Source organism: Pinus tabuliformis, chromosome X, assembly GCF_031772625.1.
Source record: "Pinus tabuliformis cultivar Carrire ecotype Pingquan chromosome X, CPIR1, whole genome shotgun sequence".
Classification (NCBI taxonomy): domain Eukaryota; kingdom Viridiplantae; phylum Streptophyta; class Pinopsida; order Pinales; family Pinaceae; genus Pinus; species Pinus tabuliformis.
The window spans coordinates 755,671,369-755,693,044 of NC_142308.1; the positions used below are offsets into that span (position 1 = coordinate 755,671,369).

Consider the following 21,676-nt stretch of genomic DNA (forward strand, 5'->3'; position numbering starts at 1 on the left):
GAATAAGGCTAGAGGACATAGCGAAGACTACTTTTAGAAACCACGAAGGTCATTATGAATTTAAGGTAATGCCCTTCAGATTAACTAATGCTCTGGCAGCCTTCCAAGCCACCAATGAAGATGCCTCCTAAAAGAGAAATCGAGCACACAATCGAAGTCAAATCAAGATCAAATCCCATTCCACATCATCAAAAAACCGAAATCAAGAGATTACTCCATGATCTTTTAAAGTGTGGTATTATCACCAAAAATAGAAGCCCATATGTTGCTCCAGTTGTATTACTTCGAAAAAAAGATTGCCTCATAACAATCTTGAGTCTCAGCACTCATGGATGACCACGCCTACAATAAGCCCTTGTGGAGCTAATGCTAACATCGGAAGGTTGAAGCAATTGTAAAGCAGGTGTATTTGGAGTCTACATTTGAGATGGCAAACTAGAGAGATCCTCAGTCTCTTCATCAAGCCAACTCAAATCAGGGCACTCCTCCACAACCCAATCGGACTCTAAATCAATACTATCCAATAAAATTGGATCTGTATCCTTTGGCTGCACTTGTTTTGTGAGGATTCTCCAACCTCATGCTCCAACCTATTTCTCTTTTTGTTGTGGATGTGCTCAAACACTGACCAATTACACTCATAAGAAGCATTGTAGGGTTGACTCAAAACTCTGATGGCGAATTCTTGTAATTGTGGTGCCTCGGTGCCACAATCTATCCACCAATGAGCTGTAAAAATATAACAGCAAAGATTATCAGTTTGCAATGCCAAACATATAAAAGAGAACTAACAAAATTACAAGCTAAGTTCTAACAATTCGCACTTACAAGGCATTTTCTTGTCCTTGAGACGTTGGCTTGAGTTGAATCACATGCCAAAAGCTTCCTTGTACATATCTCGTTGTATGTTGATTTTGTCTTAAATATCTTGATTTGGGAACATCTTCTCAATGCATATAATGACACCTCTCATCACCTCGGGTTCTCTTTGAATGTTAGACCCCTCATTATAGAATAAGCTCGGATTGAGATATGCTCTTGCTGCATGCAATGGTGAATGTAGTTGCCTGTCCCACCTGGAATCAATAATTTGCCATAAAGGGAGATATTTAGATTCATTTCCCTTATAGAAAGTCTTGATGGCCTCTTTGGCATTCTCCATGCCCTCATAAATATATCCCATTGGAAGTTTCTCTCCATCCATCAATCTCAAGACTTTCACAAGGGGCTCAGTGAAGCTGACAATCTTAATGACTTTGTCCCACAAACTATCACCAAAGACAGATGCTTTCATAAATAATGCTTCTGGTTTTGTGCCATCTTTCGAAAATACCCATTGTTGGTTACAAAACATTCTTCTCAAAGCTTGGTACTCATACAAAAGGCTTTGGAGGAAAAGAAAATTTGTAGCAAACTGTGTGACAGTTGGGCGACTAAGCTCACCATGTGTGAATTCCCTCGAAAACATCAACACCCAAGCATGATTATAAATATACTTGGTAATTTGCTTGCATTCTTGCATAACATCATGCACCCACTCCAACTATCCAATGTCCTCTAGTATCAAGTCTATGCAATGGGCAGCGCATGGAGTCCAAAAAAAGGTGGGATATTTGGCACAAAGCAATCTTCCATCTGCCACATAATTTCTTGCATTTTTTGTGATTACTTGGATAACATTTGCACCCCAACTTCCTCCACCACATCAGCCAACAATGTAAAAATCAAATGTGCATCTTTTACATTTGCAGATATATCAATGAATTTTAGGAACATGGTTCCTTTAGGGCAAGCTACAACAAAATTTATTATTGTTCTACCCCTCTGATCTCTCCACCCATCAGACATAATTTTACAACCTGTAAATTTCGATGAGCTTTTAATGCTCTCCAATTGTTCCTTGACACACTCAAGCTCCTCCTCTAGCTCTTTTCCCTTAAGTGCATTATAAGATGGGGCTTTGTATCCAGGGTCAGTACTTGCAATGGCATCCACCATGGGCTAATAAAAATATGACTTTGCGTAGTTGAATGAAAGGTTGTTATGGTACCAAAACCTCTTCATTGTCATATCTGCCTCCTTCCTCTTCTTTTCATTAAAACTATCCAAGGTTGGTTGAGATCCTGGAGTTGTACGAAGACTAAAGAAAGAGGAGGTTATACTCATGTTTGCCACAACACTTGAAAAGGAGCTACCAATACCTGGACTTTGAATCTGTGTTTCACTTTGAGATGAAGAGCTACCTATCCCAACAATCTCATCCTTCCTTTTTGCCCTCTTAGAACTTTCTTCTTCAATGGCTTCCAAACTAGGTTCCACTTCAATAGTGACTTCATCAAAGCAATTTTGACAGCATCCCACACCATTCCTAGGAATTCTAGCTAGGTGGTATTTTATTATGTTTATGCCTGCATGCATTGTGGCATTGCAATAATTGCACTTGAGATGGTGGTCATTACCGGCAATGATTCATTGACCATGTGCCCATGCCGGATCACGAGACTTTCTAGAACCCTTTGGTGGCATGGTGACGGAATTGGGCCATGTGGTTGATTTTGGGCAGTGTGGCTGAGAAACTCGGCCACAAGGCCCAAAAAAATTGTAAATTAAAAAAAATATATCAATTAGCTTTTAAAAATTTAATTTTTTTCTTCCAGATTTTGTCACCATGCCACCAAAGGGTTCTAGAAAGTCTCGTGATCCAGCATGGGCACATGGTCAACAAATCATTGCCAGTAACGACCACCATGTCAAGTGCAATTATTGCAATGCCACAATGGATGCAGGTATAAACAGGCTAAAATACCACCTAGCTAGAATTCCTGGGAATAGTGTGGGATGTTGTCAAAATTTCCCTAATGAAGTCACTATTGAAATGGCAATTGCTTTGGAAGCCATTAAAGAAGAAAGTTCTAAGAGGGAAAAAAGAAAGGATGAGATTGTTTGGATAGGTAGATCTTCATCTCAGAGTGAAACACAGATTCAAAGTCCAAGTATTGGTAACTCCTCTTCAAGTGTTGTGGCAAATAGGAGTATAACCTCTTCTATCTTCAGTTCTCGTACAACTCCAAGATCTCAACCAGCCTTGGATAATTTTAATGAAAAGAAGAGGAAGGAGGCAAATATGGCAGTGAGGAGGTTTTGGTACCATAACAGTTTTTCATTCAACTATGCAAAGTCATTATTATCATCCCATGGTGGATGCCATTGCATGTGTTGGCCCTGGATACAAAGTCCCATCTTATAATGCACTTAGGGGGAAAGATCTAAATGAGGAGCTTGAGTGTGTCAAGGAACAATTGGAGAGCATTAAAAGCTCATAATTTACAAGTTGTACAATTATGTCTGATGGGTGTAGAGATCAGAGGGGTAGAACAATAATAAATTTTGTTGTAGCTTGCCCTAAAGGGACCATTTCCTAAAATCCATTGATGCATCTGCAAATGTAAAATATGCACATTTGATTTTTACATTGTTGGCTGAAGTGGTGGAGGAAGTTGGGGTTGAAAATGTTGTCCAAGTAATCATGGACAATGCAACAAATTATGTGTCCGCTGGAATGTTGTTATGTGCCAAATATCCCACCATTTTTGGACTCCATGCGCTGCCCATTGCATAGACTTGATACTAGAGGACATTGGGAAGTTGGAGTGGGTGCAATGTTGAAGTTTCTAAGCCTACCAGTTAGAAACCCTCCATGCACTTTATCTTATTTATTCCTACCTACTTGTTTCGTTACTTAACAAGTTATTTACAATGTAAATACTAAAAATAAACACTAGTGCATGCTCAACATATTACAAATCAACAACTGAATGAAACAGAAACAATCACACCAAATGACACCGTTAATTTTGGACCAATGTCCCCAGAAAAACCCAATGTGGGAAAACCGGTGCAGCTATCTGAGGGTTTTCTTATTAAGCAATATCAGAGTACAATCTGGGTGCCAAATCCGGCCTACCCAACAGAGAATTTCCTTGGCAGTAATACCTCTTAGTTTGAGACAAATTTCCAGGCTGAAACCCCGGATAATCCTTCTGACAGCTCCTCAGCTCTAGTTTGCCTCAGAAACCGCAGCGTCTGCGCTTTATGGACTGCATCAACCCCTCTGTGCCCAACGCCAGCCCTGCGTCACCTTGAATGGGTCTACGTCAACCTTATGGCCCTCTGCGTCAACAACGTTGGCCTCTCTGAGCCTCTGCGGAGCTCCCGACTGCCTCTACATGGCCCTGCGTGAGCTCTAGCTGCTACTGCGTCACTCTCTCTAGCTACATGCTACTCTTCTAGCACTATCTCTGCCTCTATGTCTCTCTGTACTCAATGTCCCTCAGCTGCAACTCCGATCACTGATTCTATCTCTCTTAGCAAACCCCGTTCTAGAGAATAGAATGCCTGATCACTCTGGTGTTTTCTCCAAGTGACCCCCAAGCCTCCTCTTATACTTCTCTCGTTCTCCCTAATCAACTGTCGAGATTAAGTCCCTGATCAACGACTAAGATTAGATCTGGCTTGATCCATGTCTTTTGGACCATTCTAACATAGTTTTATATTAATCCACATTAATATTTTAATTTCCCTAAGTTTAAACTTAGGGACTCCATTAAAATATTAATTATTTTAATATCTCCTGAACTGTTTAGAATCTGCCCAAACCCTTTCTGGGTATTGGAGATCTCATGTGCCCCAACCTCTCCACCAAATTTTGTGGCTAGAGCACATCCAATGCTACCCCAAATCAACACTCCCTCTTAGTGAGGAGTGTGCTCTAGTAATACTCCTCACTGAGTATCACCCTGATCATCCGGTATCTATCCCTGTGTTGATGCTAGGCCTGTTGCCCATCATCCTCTGCACTACTGCATCCTATATTGCTACCCATGGCTCTGCCTCTGCCACTGCTGCATCCGTACTGCAACTCCTTCTACATCTATGTTGTTGCTGGTCCTTTCTCCCAACACTGCACCCGCACTGCAACTCCTCTCATCATGCTGCATCGTGCTGCCCACTACTGCAATGCAACTCAATTACTGATAAGTACGTAACTGAACTCCCAACTCTGACCTCTTTGTTGGGCTAGAGACACTTGCTAATGTTGAAGCTCCCTCTCTGACCTCTGCGCTGCTGCAACAACTCCTTGCATCTCGCACCGCTGCACACCTCTTTGTGCCATCCTGCACTGGTGCAACACTCCCGTGTCTCTCGCACTGTCGCAGCCTGCTAGCCTCGTACTATCTCGGTACTCCTGCACTGTAGCTCTCTTTGCCGCTCCATCCACATCCATCTCCACCCACATCAGCAAGTCCTGCTACTCTTCGAGGCTCCTGTAGCAAGATCTAATCCAAGAGGCTGGGTACCTCGAGGATCTTGCCCCTCATCACCTGTAATCCGCCTGACTACAGCTCAATGTCTCCCCACTTCCACTCAAGTGATGCGTGTGCACTCATGGCACAGTCATCGTCTGTCAACACTTCTTTCTCTGCCCTTACAGGTGTTGCCTTACTCTCATCGTCTATCAACACAGTGATCATCTTGGAAGACTCTCCCTTACTCTTCTTCCTTGGACACTGGGTCGCATAATGAAACAGCTCCCCACAGTGGAAGCACTTGATCTTGGAGAGATCCTTCTTCTTCTGTTTTTCCTTCTTTCCCTCAAATGCTAGGGCAAAATCTTCCTCCTCCTGCTTGACTTTGATCCCCTCGCTGCTGCTACCCGTCTTCGCCTGTCATCTGATCTCTTCTTGGCGAAGAGCAGCCCACATCTCATCCCAAGGTGGAAGTGTTCCTCTGCCTAGTATACTCTGGACAAATACCTCCTAATCTTCTGAGACTGCATTCAGGGTCGTCCTCACCATCAATTCCTGATCTGGCGTGGCTTCTATAGCATTCAACTGATCTTAGATCTCATTCAATCCTCCGAGGAAGGTGTCAATCGGTTCTCCCTTCTTCATCTGATATGACCTCAACTGATTCTCTAGTAACATTCTTCTCTGCACAGAAGTATGGTGGTACAATTTCTTGAGGGCCTCCGACATCTCATATGTCGTTTCCCTCTCAGCAATGTGTGGTACTACATGGTCCTTGACCTCATCAAGGATGATGTTCTTGGCCCTCGCCATTGCCTCCTCGTACTTGTCATTATCATTGGGGTCGACTGGGATAGCTATAACCTTTAAGGCGAAGTTCTTGACACAATTTCTATAAAGTACGGATAAGATTCTGGCCTTCCAGACTGCGAAGTTCGACGCTTCGTCTCTTACTGCGTGTAGTGCCATGATTCTCTTCAACTTCCCTCTTGGAAGTTCTCGATCTGACTCCCTCTGAGTCTCGATTTCCCTCTTGGAAATCCTTCTGTCGATGTCGAGATGCCCCCCTATTATGATCGTTTGTGCAACCGCACCACTGATCTAGGTTTCTCGGCTAGAAACCCTCGGTAGCAACTCCCTCCTCTTGGCCTTGCCCTATTAGGTACTATTCTGACTACAGTACCTTACCAGCTCCACTCTGCAATATCCCCACAACCTTCTAAACCCCAACAACCTGAAGGTGAGAGCTCCTAGGCTTTGCGCAATCCCGGCACCAGCAACTCAGCCTCCTCAGCCAACTGTGTCAGCCCTCCAGCTTCTACGTGGCTCTGCCTTTGCCTTCTTTAGCCTCTGCACTGCCTCTTCCTGGCTCACCCTTGATGACGCAGGCACTGCGTCACCCTTCCCTTGTTGCTCTGCTAGAAACAGCATCTGTAACCTCGGGCCAGCTGTTTTCTATTGCTATTGCTCCGCTCGCTTGATGTCCTCAGTCCTCCTGTGATCTGCAATCACGCTCTGATACCATGTTGAAGTTTCTAAGTCTACCAGTTAGAAACCCTCCATGCACTTTATCGGATTTATTCCTACCTACTTGTTCCGTTACTTAACAAGTTATTTACAATGTAAATACTGAAAATAAACACTAGTGCATGCTCAACATATTACAGATCAACAACTGAAAGAAACAGAAACAATCACACCAAATGACACCGTTATTTTTGGACCAATATCCCTAGAAAACCAAATGTGGGAAAACCGATGCAGCTATCTAAGGGTTTTCTTATTAAGCAATATCAAAGTACAATCTGGGTCCCAAATCTGGCCTACCCAACAGAGAATTTCCTTGGCAGCAATACCTCTCAGTTTGAGACAAATTTCCCGGCTGAAACCTCGGATAATCCTTCCGGCAGCTCCTCAACTCCAACCTACCCCAGAAACCCCAACGTCTGCCCTTTCTGGACTGCATCAGCCACTCTCTTCCCAGCGCTAGCCCTGTGTCACCCTAAATGGGTCTGCGTTAGCCTTAGGAGGCACTACGTCAGCCTTCTAGCCCTCTGCGTCAGCAACGCTGGCCTCTCTAAGTCTCTGCGCAGCTCCCGGCTGCCTCTATGTGGCCCTGCATGAGCTCTGGCTACCACTGCGTCACTCTCTCTGGCTACTTGCTGCTCTTCCGGCACTATCTCTGCCTCTTTGTCTCTCTATACTCAATGCCCCTCTGCTGCAACTTCGATCACTGATTCTATCTCTCTTAGCAAGCCCCGCTCTAGAGAATAGAATGACTAATCACTCTGGTGTTTTCTCCAAGTGACCCTCAAGCCTCCTCTTATACTTCTCTCGTTCTCCCTAATCAACGGCCGAGATTAAGTCCCTAATCAACAGCTAAGATTAGATCTGGCTTGATCCATGTCTTTTGGACCATTCTAACACAGTTTTATATTAATCCAAATTAATATTTTAATTTCCCTAAGTTTAGACTCAATGCCCCTCTGCTGCAACTTCGATCACTGATTCTATCTCTCTTAGCAAGCCCCGCTCTAGAGAATAGAATGACTAATCACTCTGGTGTTTTCTCCAAGTGACCCTCAAGCCTCCTCTTATACTTCTCTCGTTCTCCCTAATCAACGGACGAGATTAAGTCCCTAATCAACAGCTAAGATTAGATCTGGCTTGATCCATGTCTTTTGGACCATTCTAACACAGTTTTATATTAATCCAAATTAATATTTTAATAATTAAAAATATTAATTATTTTAATATCTCCTAAATTGTTTAGAATATGCCCAAACCCTTTGTAGGTATTGGAGATCTCATGTGCCTCAATCTCTCCACCAAATTTCGTGGCTAGACAACATCTGATGCTACCCCAAATCAACATGCAAGATGTTATGCAAGAATGCAAGCAAATTACCAAGTATATTTATAATCATGCTTGGGTGTTGATGTTTATGAGGGAATTCACACATGGTGAGCTTAGTCGCCCAGCTGTCACACGGTTTGCTACAAATTTTCTTTTCCTCCAAAGCCTTTTGCATGAGTACCAAGCTTTGAGAAGAATGTTTTGTAACCAACAATGGGTATTTTTGAAAGATGGCACAAAACCAGAAGCATTATTTATGAAAGCATCTGTCTTTGGTGATAGTTTGTGGGACAAAGTCACTAAGATTGTCAGCTTCACTGAGCCCCTTGTGAAAGTCTTGAGATTGATGGATGGAGAGAAACTTGCAATGGGATATATTTATGAGGGCATGGCTAGGGCCAAAGAAGCCACCAAGGCTTTCTACAAGGGAAATGAATCTAAATATTTCCCTATATGGAAAATTATTGATTCCAGGTAGGACAGGCAACTACATTCACCATTGCATCTAGCAGGAGCATATCACAATCCAAGCTTATTCTATAATGGGGGGTATAACATTCAAAGAGATCCCAAGGTGATGAGAGGTGTTATGATATTCATTGAGAAGATGTTCCCGAATCAAGATATTTAAGACAAAATCAACATACAATGAGATATGTACAAGGAAGCATCTGTCATGTTTGGATTCAGCTCAAGCCAATGTCTCAAGGACAAGAAAATGCCTTGTAAGTGCAAATTGTTAAAACTTAGCTTGTAATTTTGCTAGTTCTCTTTTATATGTTTAGCATTGCAGACTAATAATCTTTGTTATTATTTTTTTACAGCTCATTGCTGGATAGATTGTAGCACTGAGGCACCACAATAACAAGAATTCGCCATCAGAGTTCTGAGTCAACCCTACAGTGCTTCTTCTTGTGAGCGTAATTGATCAGTGTTTGAGCACATCCACAGCAAAAAGTGAAATAGGTTGGAGCATGAGAGATTGGAGAAGTTGGTTTTCATCTACTACAACCTTCGAATGCTCACAAAACAAGTGCAACCAAAGGATAAAATCTATTATCCTTTGAGGCTAGCGAAGGAGGCTAAGAGGGAAAAGGAGGCCAGCAACAAGCCTAGGAGGGAAAATCAAGACCCTCAGAGCTTACGGCCAGCCCTATGAGGGCTAGGAAAGGTGACGCAGGGGCCTCAAAGGATGATGTTGAGAGCATGAAGGAGAAAACTAAGCCAACGAACCCTGAAAACTTGAAACCCTTGTTCCAAAAAAATATATTTTTCTTCATATCTTCAATATTGCCCAATTTCACTGCAAAATTCCTTGATGTTGGCCCTACAAAAATTTTGGAGACTAGATCTTACCCTCAATGGCCTAGATCTAGCTCAAACCCTAGCAAATCTTCTTCAAATGGCTTAGATCTCACCTACACAAATGAAAATAAAAATACCCAAAACCCCAATACATACAAGAATTCAAACCCCAACTACAAAATCAAAATTAGAAAAAATAAAATAATTTACAAGTGTATGATACATATTATATTTACAAAATATACATGTAAAACGTTTGAAAAAAATTGGAATTTAATAAATCTTTAGTAGTGGCAAAATGTATTTTGAAAGATAAATAATAAATCACATCCTTAGCGAAGTTAGAACACCATAAAAGTAATTAGAGTCCAAACATAGTCAGCCTCTATCCAAAGTTCGTGAACTTGGAGTCCAAGAGTTGGGGAACCTGCAAACACTATATATCTCTATAGAATAAATTGTTAGAACACCCCGTGAATCGAATCACCTAAGATAATCCCATAGCTTACCAATAGAATGTTCCTATCACCTACAATGAAATAACGATTAAAAATATTTATAAGGCACAATATAGGAATGTCCGTACCCAACACGTACCACAAATCTTCAGATAAGAGACACAATGAATTGCACCCCAAAGACTTTATTATGATTATTCCAATGTTCCCAATGGGACACTAATTTACATTAGCATTTCAAAGTTGCCTAAACCAAAACTAGATGGCTTAAGACACAAATGACTCCTAATTTATAGATAAATCCTAATCCTCCAAGTGGAAAAATAACAGCTAGTTGGTTTCATCCCCATCAAACTAATCTCGACTATCGAAAAATATTTGATCATCTTTGAATGTCCACCGTTGAAAATATCTATTTTGAGGAATTTTCGAATTTCTCATTTAACCCATTTTTTTATTAGCTCAAAATTAATTATTTTGAGCTAATTTCCTCAAAAATTAACTTTGACTTAACCACCAAGGCCCAAGAGTCCAATTTTTCTTGAAATTTCCAATATTCCTTTGGTGGTGAACCTCCAAAAATTAATTTCTTTGATACCCACGAATTTTTCCACTTGGAAAATTTAATTTCTCTAAGACTCTAAATTTAACTCTAATTAATTAATTTTCTTGCTTAGGATTAATTTAATTTTTTCCAGAAAAAATAATTAATTGACACTTGAGGGGATTAAATATTGTTTCCACCCACTAATACTTTAGCCATGGTGCCTAAGTATGAAGGACCATGCACTAAAATATTTTTTACATAAGATTTTACATTTACAACCCTCAAAGGGGGAACACCCGTTTGGTATAGACCCTAAAATTACACACCCAATTATGCAACACAACATTATCTAGTAGACCAAGTGATTTGTAATAAAGTAATTTGGCCAATTATCTTAAATTGTTCCCAAATCATTTTTATATAAGACTTGACTAAAACACTAAGACTCACCTAAGACTTTAACGACAAATTCCACCCTAGCCTTGGGGTAAGGTTGGAGGGAAAAACTTTGCCGACCATTCGTGTTTAGAAAAAAAGATGAATCAGTGAGATGAAAAACCTAGGTTGTTTACAATGTACATACATGGTCTTACTAGCATCATTTACATTACAAACTTGTAGAATGGGTTTACAATGACTCAATAAACTAATGTCCTAGTGATCTCAATTGGTATATCTGCTTCCTCAGAACTTTGACAAAAATGAGTGCAACGGGAATCACTTCATACCAGGACTCCTCCCATCAGTGAAAGTCCGCAAATAGCAAAGGACACCGAGGTGACATTGGGTCTTTGTCCCTTGGTGTAATAGTTGTCCCTTAGGTACCCCTCCTAGGACCCCTATTAGATTGTGTAACAACATGACCAATGGCCAGAATCATAAAATGAGGCTATGATAGGAGTGTGGCTAAAAGTTGGATCAAATAACGAGGCTCTAGTAGCATATCTGATAGCCAAACCTGTCTCGCGAATAAAGATTCCAAAATATTTAGAACATAAAAATTGTAATGACCCATCTCGAGTATCAAGGGAGCATAGAAATATTAGCATGCATACGAGGCATGCATATGATAGCTACATATGCATGCATCACAGGCACTGCACTAGTAGACATGCTAACTAATTATATATATTGGAGTACTTGATATGTATACCATCATCATAATATATAACTAAAACATACAATGAATGATGTAAATTAAAAGGAAATTCAAATATATATATAAATATAAATTATTTTATAAACTAAAAGAAAATTATATATTTTAAAAAGAAACGATATATATATATATATATATATATATATGTTCAAATGGGAAAATAACATAAACAAAATTTAATAAAAGTAGTATCTTATATTACTACAAAAACTTAAAGGTAGTAATGTATGTACTTGATGTAAAGTATTAAATACAAATATTAAATAGTGAATATTAATAGGATTAAAATGCCCCTTGGATACACTATGTTTTAGGGAGCAACCGAAACCCTAGCCATGGCGGAACCCTAGGGCACCAGTGAATCCTGGACCGTTTTTACATGCAGCAATGGATTTGGTTTACTTTGGCGGTTTCCCACGAAGATCCGACCGCGGTTTATGAATCTATTATTGTTTGGACCTCGTGAATCAACAGACTTGTCGGTTGCCTGGCGTCAACTGCTCACGGGTTATTCTGGCTCCTTGTTTTACGCTACGGACCCCCACCGGTTTCTTCTGATACACAGGTTTCCATACTACTGCAGGGCGGTCCCCCGGACGGTCCCCTCTGGGACTTCTCTGTATTGACAGGCAGCATGGGCGACGAAGATCTTGTGGACTACGAGGTGGACCCCACGCCTCACCAAGACATTTGGGCGCATACGAAGAGGCCTTCTATGAAACCTCGGAGTGTTGAACTGGCCTCTGGGACAGCTGCCTCCTCTCTACATCCGCATCTGCCGCTCACTGGAAAGAAGAAACCCTCTGATTGCATCCTGGCCGACTCTTCGGCCCTTGACTGTCCGCCCCTTTCCCCTGCTACTCTACACTTATTGGGCTCCTGCCTTCAATCCTCGCCTTCATTCGACTCTCCGCTCCTGAATACCACTCGACCTGCTTTCCCTCAGCCCCCACCGCCTCCGCCTCCATCGAACTCACCTACACCCTCCGTCTCACTTATGCCGCTGAACCAACAGGCCTCATCTCGCATCCCGCTTTCTATTCTACCGGGCACTAGCTGTATTAGACCCCGCTCCCCGATTCGCTCGGGCTGCTTTAACTCTCCTCTTCTCCCGGTTCGATCTGCGGGCTCCGCACAGCACAGTTCATCGGACCCGTGTCGGAAGCTGCTAAAGGACCTTCCCTTCCACAAGCGCACAGAGAAATTGAAAAAAGGCAGATGCCTGCGTGCCATTGATTCAGAGTTCAACATCACTTTTGGGGAAGAAGCTCCGCTGCTGAATGTGATGGAAACTGGCCGTAGAGTCCTGGTCGGTAGGGTAAGGGGGCGTACCTACTCAGTGGAAAGACTCAAGCTCTGGGTGGAGGAGATATGGGGCACTCTGCTTAAAGAACTACCTGATATCAAGGTCCTTGCGAGGGGTTGGTTCGCACTGCATTTCCACAGGCCTGAATATACTCATTGGATTCTCTCCCAATATTGGCATATCGAGTTAGCACCAGTCATGCTCAAGCGTTGGGATCCCCTGTTCGACCCGGAACGTGAACAATTGGGGGCTGGACCCATTTGGGTTCGTCTTCCTGGTCTGCCTATGCAATTTTGGGACCCGTATGTATTCAAGCGAATTGGGGACACTCTCGGCACCTACCTGGAGCATGACAAATCCTATGAGAAAACGGGAATCATGACAATGGCCCGTATACTTGTTCATCTTGATACCAGGCCGGGACTGGAGGAAAAAATCACTCTGCACCACTGCCATGTCTCTCGCAAGCAATTGCTGGAGTACGAAGGTGTACCGTTTAGATGTCGTAGATGCCATAAAATTGGTCATCTCTATAAGGATTGCCCACTAAACTCGGGGGTGACTTCAGAAGATACAAAGGGACCAAGACAGCAGCCTACAGTGGACCAAAACATTGGAGTTAATATTACTACGGAAGGGGAGCAGACCCAACAAGAGACTCCATCCAAGCAGGCTAGCGAAGGCGCCAAGAAGAACACCAGAAGACAGGCATCATCTACACCTGGGCCGCCTCGTACCTGATCCAAGACGGCGGCGACTGCACCTGCTCATCCGGATCACTGTTTCTCATATCTACAGGGAAAGAAATTCAATTGCTGACCAGCTCTCGAAAGAAGCGGCGGATCGACCTCTAGGCGATTGGCTGATCGAGGAATATAAGCCGGATGGGATGCACAAATTTTTTCATCGACCATATATCGACGGCCTCCTACAGGGGGGAAATGCCCCCACCTAATTTTGATATGCTATGATTCTCACTGTATATAACAGCCACAGTACTGTTTCGACCTTTTGCTATGCTATGATATACATTGTACATAATAGCCACAGTACAGAACTTGCTTCTGTATAGCGGATACACTCTACAGTTACGGTTCATTTTTGGTTTTTTTTGCTGGGACATAGTTTTTTTTCTCTGAGAGATACAGATCCATCGTATCTCTGTTGGATTTATTATGATGTAATTTGTTTTTTTCCAGAGCAGTGGTATAACCACACTACAGCATATGCCAATGGCATCAACAGCATGTAATTTCTTATTTAATAGAAATTATGAATTCTATTTCTTCGGAAAAAGGATTAAAATGCCCCTTAAATAAAATAGATTTTATATTCACCATCAATCTCCTAACCGCCTCTAAATTTTTCATAAAGAGCACCTTGGATGTGAGAGTTCACTCCCCCTGTGACCGATTGAACTAGAAAACCCTTTTTAAATCGGGATACTGAGACAGTCGAAGAGAAGGCGGTGAAAGAGTTATTGATATAAGGAAATCGAAGATGACAAAAGGGGGGGAGTTTTTACAGAGGAGGAATTTCTTACAAAATCACTCTAGAGGGAATTGGGCTTTCATTCTTCTTGAAATTTTGGGCACGGAAGCCAGAGTACCTCGAATTTTAAGTACTTTGGAGCTAGGTATTGAGATTGTGCGCAGGTTGGCAAGGAGGTTTTGATCGTTTGGTAATGGGAATGAGAGCGAGAGCCACAACAAATCAGAAGCATCTTTAGCCACAAACCTTAGGTAGGTACTCAATAATTAAATTGATAAATTCTGATATTCTGAGTATCAATTCTGGTTATACCCTGTTAAATTCCTAATTTAGGGCCTCACAAAAATATCCATTATTATGAAATAATATATTATATATAAATATAAGAGTTTGAATGATATGATTTACAAATTAGAGCCCCATATATATACATAGACAGGTGTACCATTTCATGAAGACTCATGTCATTTAGAAGATACATGACCTTTCATTATTACTAATTATCCGTTATTAATAGGAGAGGGGGGGGGGGGGTTGTGGGAGTTTTTACAGAGGAGGAATTTCTTACAAAATCACTCTAGAGGGAATTGGGCTTTCATTCTTCTTGAAATTTTGGGCACGGAAGCCAGAGTACCTCGAATTTTAAGTACTTTGGAGCTAGGTATTGAGATTGTGCACAGGTTGGCAGGGAGGTTTTGATCGTTTGGTAATGGGAGCGAGAGCGAGAGTCACAACAGATCAGAAGCATCTTTAGCCACAAACCTTAGGTAGGTACTCAATAATTAAATTGATAAATTCTGATATTCTGAGCATCAATTCTGGTTATACCCTGTTAAATTCCTAATTTAGGGCCTCACAAAAATATCCATTATTATGAAATAATATATTATATATAAATATAAGAGTTTGAATGATATGATTTACAAATTAGAGCCCCATATATATACATAGGCAGGTGTACCATTTCATGAAGACTCGTGTCATTTAGAAGATGCATGACCTTTCATTATTACTAATTATCCATTATTAATTATAATTTAATAATATTTATATTTTTATATTCATTACATATTATTTGTACTCAGTGAATATGATGAAAAGTGAAAACACAACTAGGAAATCAAATTATATTTTAAATATATTCAGAAGTAATATAGAAAGGACTCCCGATGGCAGTTACATTATACTGAATTTCAGTAACAAGGCAACATACAACTTTAATCATTATAGGAAACAGTTTTAGTCAGTTGCTATCAGAAAGAGCAAAAAGAGCCACCACCTCATATCTCCAAATTTCATTCTTAAGAGACACATTTACTGCCTGATAGTCTTCAGTAACCTGAAAAAGGAAAACAACAAGAAAACACTAACAGATTAATCTAATTAACTGTTAAATTACTTCATATAAATTAAGGGAGGACCATTTAAGCATTCGAAAATAATAAAAATAACACAGTTTACTAACCCAAAACTCAAAATTGAATAGATCATGCGAAGAATTCAAATGCAGCCGTAAACCCTGCACAATAATTCTGAAGGTCACTTAAATATTTACAGAAGGAAATTTTTTGTTAAAGCACCATGCAAAACAAAATATTGGGAAAGCAAGTCATCTGCAAAATGAAAAGGATGCACTGCTGCACTAATAAACAAAGGAACTCCAACAAAAATACAAATGAAAAGTAACCGGTGGAAGGGTCTCAATTAACAACCTTGAAGCTGGCACAAGGCACCAAACAAAATGGGCAGGAAAAATCTTCTGTGACTGTCGATAAACACACAATACAACAGTTAGTATCAAAGATCATTCCATAGGTACAGGGACACAAAGAATTAATCCAAACAATTAATAGAATAAAAAACAAAATAACAATAGATTTTATTCTATGTATTGCCCTAGGCATTATATAGTATAGACTCTAGAGTCTAGACTATTTACTAGAATCAACTGCGTAACATATTATTTTTAAATTATTACATGAAGCCAAAAGGTTCAAGAAAGTGGCATTCAATTCAAAAAAATAAATTGAAAAATTATTTGCACCACAATTCGTACCAGTGACAAGGTCATTTGAAAAAATGTATTATATTGAAAAAACAACAAATTGTTGCTATGTTTGGGTTTTCCCACAGATAAATACATGCATTTCAAAGAAATAATATGGCCTTAGGTTTCAGTGCTCCAAGGATCTAGTCACGTCATTCCAAGATTCATGAAATTGGCATATACAATGTCTCCACTCTCTGCCATGGATCCTCCAACATACTCAGATGCATCATGCATGGTAGTCCACACTGAACTCGAAAACTTTTAGGTGCAAGCGTTCCTTGTCCCTTGTAAATGAGCATCAGTTTGTATCAACTCAATTTTCCTATGGAAAACACACCCATGGTTCTGAACATGCAATGTCCTGACCACTTTTCCTTCTGAGAATAATAATGTGATAGTTTTAGGTAAAGAATATTATGCTTTGCCAAGTACAACTTCCCACATTGTTACAGATTTGATAGTTGTTTGATTTAATTATGGCATATCTCTGGCTCATCATATGCAAGTTTCTTTTTATAAAATTAACCCAGAAATCAAGTAAGCGTGATGCATACCTAAAAATAATTACCAATGAATAAGTGATTAATGCCATAAGGTGAAAATACATATGCCACAACATACAATATACAGTACATCATACCTGTGACAATGTAAAGAAGGAGCTTTGTCTCCTTTTACACCCCAGATCCTCTGCAGCATAGACCACAATTTTTTGTTGGAGACAACACCATTATAAGCCCGAATGTGTGCAATTTATTGCCCTTCAAAGGCCATGTGGGATGAAGTGTACAAGTGTTGGCTATGAGGTATCCTAGATCACCCATGTGAATCGGTCATGCCCAGTCCTTTTAGTCCCCATTCTCAAGGTGCTTGGTTTTATTGCCTTTATGGCTGACTATCTCTTGGTGAGAGTAACTCTTTGCGATGTTGAGCATTTATGTCCTGGGTAGGTATGCAAGCATTCTTGGAATAGATCTACTTGGACACATGATTTAGGGGAACCCTTAGTTACTCATTTATGTTATTGCTATGTAAAGGTGATCATATTATGTAAGGGTGGAAACACCCATGTTTAGCACACCTATTTTTATTCCTCACATGGAACATGTTATCTTATGTATGCACACCTTTGGCCATGGTTATTTTACATCATCATTTTTACATGACAATCTCACAATTCATGATGCATTTGTGCTCTCTGATGCACCTATCACCTTCCTCAAAGTGCCATTTCAAGCCTTATTTCTTCTCCAATGGAGTGTCGACTTCACTTATGAGAGCTATGGGGGTAAAATTGATGATCTCACAAGTACTTAGTGGAGGTACAAAAATGGAAGAGAAACCATGTGTCGAGCCTCAAGGAACAAATTCAAACATGAAAGCAAAGAAATCAAGCCTCAATTCATTAAAGCAAGCAAGAAGAAGCCCAGAATATGAAGTTGTCCACTTTCAAGATAGTCATTGGGGGTCAAAAGGTCAATTCCAACAGGGCGTTAAGCAAGAAAGAGAGATCTTGGGTCTCCTAAGGAATCTAAAAATTATTCCTTGACTTATGGTATGGGCATGGGCCTTCATTTGAGTCATATTTTGAAGGTTAGTATGCAATATTTGAAGTTTTACTGAAGTTGTTTTGAATGTGCCACACCCTCTAGCAGATTTTATCACCTCTCTTCAGGGTTTTAAGCAATGTAAAACAATTTTTTTTTATGTAATTACCTAGTCTTTTGTGGGTGGCAAGTCAATCATTCATGAAGTTTCTTAGACATTTCTAGGAAACCAAAGAGAGAGAGATGTCGAAAGCCTCATCTATAAATTCAGAGCTCTCTCTCCTCCCAAACCATTGTGAATTATTGAGATCATTATGCCATAGGTAATATTTTCATGAATCTTTGGTATCAACTTTGAACTTTCTTTCACTTGGCTATTCTACATAATTCTAAATACATTAGTGTGCTAATCCAAGACTACTCTGAGACTATGAAGATCGATCAATTGAAGGGAAACTTTGTCACTTGGAGGGTGACGTCTAGGGAAGTTCTCTCACTTCTCACTTGATAGTGTGAGGTAAGCATTAAATCTCCTTGGTGGGTTATACCTTGGAAGCTCCTCAACAAGAGTTTTGATTTTATTTCATTCTATAATTGATTTTAGGGTTGAAGACTATCCCCTTGGAGGGATCCCTTTTAGTGTGACTTGGTTCCATAACTTGCCTTGATTAGACAAGAAGTTAATATCACTTCTAGGCTTCTATCTACTTGCCATTGAATAACCAACTTAAGAGGGGCATTCATGTTCACCCCATTAATCTCTATTGTAGATAAGGAATTAGCCCTAAATCCAACAACAACCACTTATTTCAACACTCCAAATTTCTCATATTTTATTTTTCTATAAATTCAAAAAGACGAGAAAAAAATTAGAAAAATCGACTGTCAAAAATAAATCATTAAAAGTCAATTATTTATTGTCTAGAATAATATCCAAGGATTATATTTTCCGCGTGATGTTTTTCTTGGGATTTGTGCCATAATTGCTTATGTCACAGCCCAAGTACAAGGTGGCACTCTTATTTTACTCTTTCAAGATTTATCTTCCATCATTTTGTGGGGTTTAAGGTGCCCTTACAATTCTAGAATTTTATTATAGCTATATCTTCACAAGAATTGGTAAGACACTTAGCCTAGGGCTTTGCGAAAAAGGTTGTTTCTAACCCTCTTAAGCCCTAGTTTCATTTCTAGGGCTTTGCGAAAAAGGTTGTTTCTAACCCTATTAAGCCCTAGTTTCATTTCTAAAGTGTTTCAGGTGCATATCATTCACATTTGGAAATGATTTAACCTACCCTAAGTGCTACAAAAAATTTCATCATGTTTAGTATGTTTTCCAATTTTTACCCTAGGGGTATTAGACCCTATTTCATGCAAGTTTGGATTAAATTGTTGTAGCTTACTATTTACTTATTTTTTTACAGTTGTTAGCATATATTTTCACTTTTATTTTAGTCCCCAAGCTCAATCACCCAAATATCATGTTGAAGCTTGTTGTAGCTTTGGAAGGTCCCCTACATAGGCTTGGTGTCTTAGCATATGGAAGATGATGTATTTCCTCTTTAGCTGCTTTCTTGGTGGAGTAAGTGATTTATGTCTTCTTTCTTAGTGGACTATTAAGTCATTTTCTAAGGATAATTAATTTAATTATTTAAGTGACTTAGAAATAATCTCAACCATTGATCTCCAAGATCTTCTAGAAGGGAGATTAGAGTTACACATTTGGGCTTAATGAAGATTATAAAAGAAACCTAGTGAAGAGGTGAATGCACAAGAACACAAGAGACAAAAGCAGCTATAGCATTCTTGGGAGAGCGATTTTCTCAAGGAGAGAATGAATTCTCTAGAGCTTGAGGCTCAATTTGACCAAGAAGAAGAAAGAAGAATACAGGGATAATTTCGAGGTATTTCCAAGAGGCTGATTTGTTGGGAATTGGAGAGGCCGAATTCCTGAAGTAAGAAGGAGGCGCAGTTGCTGGGGAGGTCGATTTTGTTAGAAACACTGAGAGGGCGGTGAATTGATATTTCTTATCAACTAGGATATTTTTAATTCCACAAAGCATTAATTGTAATTAGCATCAGATAAACATAAACAACATCAACACCATTCAACAATGCATAACAAATAGAGACAGAAGGAACAAAGATATTTAGGTAGAAACCCCTTCGGGACAAAAACCACCGAACGCTTCTTAATATTTGTCTTCAAAAGATTTACATCAAGTTTTAAAATCCAACTGAAGGAGGCTCCAACCCCCTGATTTACAGTCTCCAACGTGTTGGACGCTCCTATGCCCTATTTACCAGTTGCAACTGGAAGGACACTCCAATGTCGTAGATTTCAAGCTCCAACCCGATGGATGCTCCAACACCTACCAATTGCTACTAGATGGATGCTCCAATGCCCTGTGCAAGCTACAACCTGCCCTACCACCACCCTACCGCCCTGAAATGTTCTCAAGCTCCAACCTGAAGGAGACTCCACTCTCCTGCCTTGCACCACCCTGTGACCCTAATCAACCAGTGGACTACGTTTCAAAATTTTCATACTGGATCCAACTATGTTCGTTATCAATATAAAGAAATAGCCATACAAGAAAACTGCAATACAGATTCTGTCAATCAAATCTTCTTTTGCTCAAACTGTACATCAAACTCTAACATTTGCTTCTGCATCAAACCATGAAAACCTAGCTGTCAACATCAGCTGTCATAGGTAATTCTGCCTCTGCTCAAACTGCTCATCAAACCCCTGCTGTCAATATCAGTTATCACACAATTTTTCCTTTGCTCAGTCAGCACATCAGCATGTTATCAAGCATCTGCTCAATACTGAAAGCCCTAGTATTCATAAATTATCCACACATGAAAATGTCCCTACTCAATATGCCATTGTCAAACCCCATTTCTGTTCAATCGCAAGCTTTTACACAGTATGCACAGCTCATCAATACAACCTTCTATCAGCAGACAACAATAACATATAATTCAATGATAGCTTCTTTAGCTTTGACCAACTTCTATTCAAGATACTTCACTTACTGATTGTAAAGTCAGCTCCCAGCAGGTCGGCTTCACCGTATTATACACTGTAACAAATATATATATATGAATGAGCATTTCAAGTCTCAACCAGCTTGAACATTTTAGAGATGGAGTTAGTCACAAGTCACTGAGATATTCAACTACAGAGTTAACATCTCCTTGAAGTGTCGCAATCCTCATGCATGAAGGAAATCTGCAATATATATGTTTACCATTTATTCTTATGCATGACGAAGATCTGCAAACTTCATTTCAGTGCCTTAGGATGATGACCAACAAATACTAAATGCACAAGTCCACACAGGTGTCGAGTCATTGAGTTTAGAGAGTAGGTCTGGAATTTATACAATTGTGCAAAACACAAAACATGACACCTCAAGAACCTGTTAAGGAAAAGTCCACAATCTTCTTAAGGTCAAGATGCCAATGTGACTCTTTTCATTATTCAGAGATGATGCATAAAGGAAGGTTGGAGTTGTAGGCTTAATATTTTAACCAAATTTTCATGCCTCAGTAATTACTGCAAGACCTAGCATCATGTAGAAGATCCAAATCTTCAGAGAGCTTTTAGCGCTTCTGCTCAGAATGTTGGATAGAGTTGTCATTGA

At 40.0% G+C, this 21,676-nt stretch overlaps 1 protein-coding gene across 1 annotated transcript in view; it reads right to left on the reverse strand.

Moving 5' to 3' along the window:
- LOC149142073 (polycomb group protein EMBRYONIC FLOWER 2-like) overlaps window positions 1-21,676 on the reverse strand; it is a 277,025-nt gene that overhangs the window by 68,540 nt on the left and 186,809 nt on the right. Inside the window, exons 11-13 of the mRNA XM_089446324.1 lie at window positions 16,142-16,194; window positions 15,895-15,948; window positions 15,709-15,768 (exon numbers count right to left, since the gene is read on the reverse strand). Of these exons, the coding sequence (XP_089302450.1) occupies window positions 15,709-15,768; window positions 15,895-15,948; window positions 16,142-16,194 (167 nt within the window). The remainder of the gene's footprint in view (window positions 1-15,708; window positions 15,769-15,894; window positions 15,949-16,141; window positions 16,195-21,676) is intronic.